General features: G+C 33.9%; 1 protein-coding gene across 1 annotated transcript; it reads right to left on the bottom strand.

The window, feature by feature from the left end:
* Positions 1-4599: 4599 nt before the first annotated feature.
* On the bottom strand, positions 4600-5700 carry LOC122406329 (uncharacterized). Its single transcript, XM_043411725.1, has one exon. The coding sequence runs from the start codon at positions 5698-5700 to the stop codon at positions 4600-4602; it is 1101 nt and encodes a 366-aa protein (XP_043267660.1).
* Positions 5701-5948: the final 248 nt, after the last annotated feature.

Consider the following 5948-nt stretch of genomic DNA (forward strand, 5'->3'; position numbering starts at 1 on the left):
CTATTTGATCGTCGATCGCTTCTTCATAATAGAAATTTTCTTCTCCATCCTCATCATCGCTTAATATTATTTCGTGTTCGGCAGTATTCGCACAACTCATGCCGTTACATTTTTTACATAGTACCGTATATTTTAATCCTAATTTCCTGCACGTACAATAAGATGTACAGCCACTCTTATCGCACGAGCAAGAAATGATTTCCAACAAATTCGACGGAATGGGATCTTTCCTACATGTGATTGGTTCTAAAATATGTCCAGTTTTTTTCCACCCCCACTGCATCGGGTCCTTTGAACATTCGCCTTGCCATTGGCAAACTTGTAGAAATGTGCGAAGCGAATGTTCATTACAAGCCTGAGCAGTTGGGGGAAGAGAACTTAAATTGAATGTATTTTTAAGACTCGATTTTGTAAAACACATATATTGGAATTCCTGATAATTCGTAAGATCACCATTACGCGCTCCGTACATAGCCATCATTATACTCTGACCAGCTGCTTGAATAGTGCTCCCATTAACGGTAAATTGAATTTAAAGCATGGTTATATGTGGAATTTTTAAAATCGATCGTGGCGGCTCTCCTATGGGACGGACATGATTTTTAATGGTACCATCGTGTTCGCGAGAAAAAATCACGCAAAATGAAAAAAAAATACATCGTTCTACGACCATTCTAAGGGGAATTATCAAATTTGTTAACTAAGTCGCTCGAGCGGCGCTGCGGAGCGTGAGGGGGTACCCCCACCGCCGCGCCCGGGCGAGCGGCCGTCGCCGCGCTCTCGGCCGCGCGCCGTCGAGTAGATTACACGGATAACCGTGATGACAAAATCCCTGTTGGAGGTCAGTATTTTATCGAATCTCATAGCCGGAACCCTACGGAAGGCTATCGAATTTGATTTTTGCAAAAATCTCAATATCAACAACAGATATTTGCAAAAATATAAAAATATTCATATCTCGGTCTGTAATAGAGATATTGCGACTTTTTTTTTTTAAATTGTTCGTTTTCCAAAAACGCATCGAATGGTCCAAGATTTTTCCGAATATCTTTGTAACTTTGTCCAGAATTGCTATTTGTTTATAAGCAAAATTTTTAAAACGTCAAAAAACACTATTTATTATCAACAAAAACGATTTATTTTTTCCAAAAAGTTTGTGCACGGTGACACGAAGCTCCTCGATTTTTTTCTACACTGTAGGCCTTCATCGCCAAATTCTATGAGATGTCAAAGTTTTTTCGAAGATCGCAAATTGTTGCTAAACTATATCTCACAGGTTAATAAATCTGGCACCATTCTCTTGGGCATTGAATTCCCTACATCTTGTATGAATTTCAAACCGATTACTCTACAAACAAACGATTGTAGCAGCAAAAACAAAGTTGTGATTTTTTGTCTTTATTTGCAATTAACTGCTTAATTAACAATGATAGCGCATTTTTGTATGAGACCTTTTTTATAGAGGACGTTATGCCGAACAACTTTCATGTGTTAAGTTTTTCGATCAGATGCGTTCCCTGAGCACCAACTCAAAATAATCGATTTTTTTTTTCAATAATTTTTTATTGCAAAAGTGCAAGTCGGATTTGTTCGAAAACTCAGGGCTATATTCCTGTAGGTCCAAACAACCTATAAAAAAATTGGCTAACCTCTAGGTCTCTTGAATAGAACTTATGCTAAGGTGACTGGACTATAAAAAAAATCACATGAAAGCTAAATTTATTTGTTACTCTATGGTGGCCGAGAATTATAAGAAAATCAATTCTTCTCAGACTTTTAGGATTTTCTGGTATTATCCGCACAGAATTCGACGTCGATTGGATCAATACAAATTATATTTAAATATGTGTTAAAAGTACTTGTCCGGCCCATCACTTTTCATTTCAATTTTTCATTCAAATAAAAATCAGGGCTCTTCTAGAACTGATGAATCATAAGTATGCATACAAAGGGCATTGGGAAAGTCATTTTCAAGTAATTTTTACTCAATTGCGTTAAATTAATAACAAATGCAAATGTATTCTCCTGTAATATACAAGGGATATTACTGTGCATCGATGAATGAAAAACATTTTGCACAATAAATGTTTAAGCTTCTAGAATAATCGTCCAGTTTATATTACACTGCAGCAATTTTTACTTCTTATTTCTTCAAGCCAAATAATTTTATTCGGTATAAGAACTAACCTATCCTTTTATTGAGAACATTCAACGGATAATAAATCGCATTTCAGTAAATTTTTAACCAGATTCTGTCGTACAATATCGTTATTTTATGATTGATCTTTATTTCAATGAAAAATTTTAATGAAAAGTAATAAGCCGGACAAGTACTTTTAGCACATATTTAAACATAATTTGTACTGATCCAAAATCGACGTCGAATATTGTCAATAATACCAGGGGATCTTGAAAGTCTGAGCAGAATCGATTTTTTTCTAAATTTCTGCCACCATAACGTAACGAATTACAATACCTTTGAAGTGATTTTTTTTTGGATTTAAACGCTCCATAGAACAATTTCAATAAAACGCTTGTCCTCCGATTTATATCATAAATTTTAGGATTTGCGGAACATTCACCGAATACAATTCGTCGAAAAACAATTCATCGAACACTATTCATCGAATAGAAAATTCATCGAATGAAAAATTGATCGAATGGGAAATTCATCGATTGAAAAAGTATTAAAAAGTTTATCAAACTATAATCAAAATGACTGATATATGAATGAAAATATCGTTGAACTACTGTTCCAATAAATATTTTTTAGACTGCTAGACGAGGCTGTTCCGATGTTTGGTTATTTTATAAGAAAAATGAAAATCTCTGATGAAATACCTGAAAAAGGAAAAAAGAGGATGATTGCTTTAAAATTTTAATAGTCATTCTCGGGGGGCTCTGCCCCCCGAACCCCCATCACCCGCGTTAAATCCCTCTACGGTTGTTTAGCACAAAAACATGGTGCCAGGGTGAGTGTGGATATGGTGCGATTTCGTTTTTTTTCGTAAAGTTGAATCTTCGGGCACACAGCGTCCCTGCGCCAAAATATTCTCGCCAAATGTACTGCTCCCACGTCGAAGGCCCACAGCGCATCTTGATAAAGTATACAGATACCGTACGGTTTGTTCGGATCAAATAATATTTTCATCCATATTTTAGTAATTTTCATTATAATACGACACATTTTTCATCCGGGTTTTTTCTGTCTTTTTCGTTGTCATTCCATGAATTTTCTATTCGATGAATAGTCCATTCGATGAATTTTCCATTCGATGAATAGTATTCGATGAATTATCTCGAAAACGATTGCGCCGAAACGGCTGCGGCAAAATGTACTGCTCCCATTTTTTCCCCCGTACATGTTCACTTCTAATTGTTAGTACCCATTGTTAGCATTACCCAGAGTCAACGATCGTGGACGTCGTGGGCTTCTGACTCCATTTTTTATATTTTTTTTATTTTTATTTTTTTTTATTTTTTTTATTTTTATTTTTTTTATTTTTATTTTTTTTATTTTTTTTTATTTTATTTTTATTTTTTTAATTTTAATTTTAATTTTTTTTTAATTTATATTTTTTAGTTTTCCTTTCTTATTTTGCTTTTTATTGGTTTTTTTGCTTTTATCTTTTCAATTGACCTACAATCTACAAACTAGAAACGATTAAGTTCTGATTAAATTAAGTTTTTTGCATTTTTTTTTCGTCGCTTTGCTCAATTGTACGAGTTTTTTTTATCCAATCGAAACGTAATTTTTTTTCATTTATATTCCTTTCCTTTTTATTCGTTTTTTTCCTTTCCAATTAACCTACGACCTATAAACAAGAAATTAATTTTCTATCAAAATTCGTACTTCGCTTTTTTTCGTTGTTTTTTTTCAAGAAATTTTGCTAGTTTTTTTGAATCTTAATGTATTTCTTATTTGTTATTTTCCTTTCACTGAAACAAACTAGAAATGAATGTTTGAATTTCCAAATCATTTTCGTGTGTCATAAATCTCTTTAATTTAGAATATTTTTTGTATTCTTCACGTTTTTTTTCGGAGTTTTACCTGAATCTTTCGACGCTTATCACAGATTGAATTACAATTTGAAAAATTTTCGTGGCCTGAAACCCTAAAAACTGTTTTTTTTTTCGAATTTCACTTTGCAGCTTCATGTTCTTTGTTTTTTCAAAATGTTTTTACAATACTGAGATTTTTTTTGTTCCTTACTTTATAATTTATGAGCTAGAACTCGTATTTAGGCTTTCGAATCATTTTTTCCGAATTTTTTTTTAAATTTTTTATAAAGAAAGATGATTAGCAATAGCTTTCAAATAATTCATTTTATTCTCGTAAATCGGTGCGTTGAATTTTTGCACTATTTCCAAAAGTCTCTTGTTGAGATCCTTGTATTTTTTTGACGGTGGACCTGTTGGAACTGCATTACGAATTTGTTCAATAATCATTTCGATTCTCGATTGTTCAGTTTTTAAACAAGTAATCAAAGACCACAGTGTTGGATTTTTTTGTTTAACAAGGGAATTGAATCCACGATGCCATCCTTCAACATGGTTATTTGTGCGTGGTAAATCTGCTTGACATGAATCGTAATGATTCTAATATTCTATTGGAAAATTTGCAGGTCGTCTGTTTCCTCGTCGATCAACGCGACCAATGAATTGTTCTTCAAAAGAAAAAAGAAAGTTTTCTTCATCTTTTTCAGGGTTTTGAAACACTTCGTCTACAATTCGATCGAATAAATTTTCCACGTTATCGATCGGAACAAAAGCAAGAGCCGCCAAAAGCTTAATTTTTTTTGCGAAAATCTCATCTGTGTCATAGACCGATTTCAAGTTATAAGTCATGACTTTCCGATAGACTGATTGATTGAAGTGAAAATTGCAAAACCGTATTGATACATCGGGAAAGGTGCCTAAAAATGCTTGAACCGCAGCTCTTTCCATGTCTATGAGTACAGTTGAAGGACTCAAATCTGCCTGGATGTTTATCAATTGATCAAGCATTTCACGATATACGACTTCTGATTTACCAGGCAATAAAGCGTAGACCAATGGTACGATTCTATTTTCGATATTTGCATGGATCGTATACAACTGCGCAAAAATAGAAGGACATGAGTCGAACGTTCCATCCGCATACCAATGCTCAGCACTGGCTAACAATTGCAAATTTTCCTGGGTTCCAAAAATGAGCATACGATTCTCCACAGCTCCTTTATCGTACAATAAAAAATCGGCTTTCTTTTCGGTCTCACAAAAATATTGCGGAAGGATAAAATCTTTTCGATGTAATGGATTTGACGGATGATTTTCATTTTCATGGCGAATGTTTCGCAAAGTTCTTTTTAATGAACTAGTCGACGGCATCAAAGCAATAACACTGTCAGACATGTCAGCAGCAACATTAGAAATGAGTTTATGACTACTGAGTGTAGTATTTAGGGCACTATGTTTCAAATTCTCTACAACTTTTTCTTTAACGATGAATGAAGCTTCAGCACTATGATTGTGATCAACAATCTTTACGATCTTATCTTGGCTTGTGATTACTCGACCAGTGCAGTGTTTTTCACGCTGATGAATACAACGCCAATAGGTGCTATCAGTATTCATATAATAACTGTCTTTGTGGTATAAAAATCCATTTAGTAACAATCTTATTTGGCCCTTTTCACTTTTCACAAATTCAAGCGACATTCTGATCGAACGGATAAATCCAAACGTCACTATGGTAAATTGTGATGGATCCTTAAATTCTTTTATCGAATATTGACTTATTCGAAGTATAATAATTCTAAGTGTGACAGCCTGAAAGTGGAATAAAACGTATCCCTTAATGTGAAAAACTTATGAGCCTGACTAAATATGCACCTTGTGAAGAAATCTGTGCAATAATCTAACTACGAACGATATTTTCCACTGTTTGTGTTAGAATTTTGAGACTT

The sequence above is a fragment of the Venturia canescens genome, chromosome 2, assembly GCF_019457755.1.
Source record: "Venturia canescens isolate UGA chromosome 2, ASM1945775v1, whole genome shotgun sequence".
Taxonomy (NCBI): domain Eukaryota; kingdom Metazoa; phylum Arthropoda; class Insecta; order Hymenoptera; family Ichneumonidae; genus Venturia; species Venturia canescens.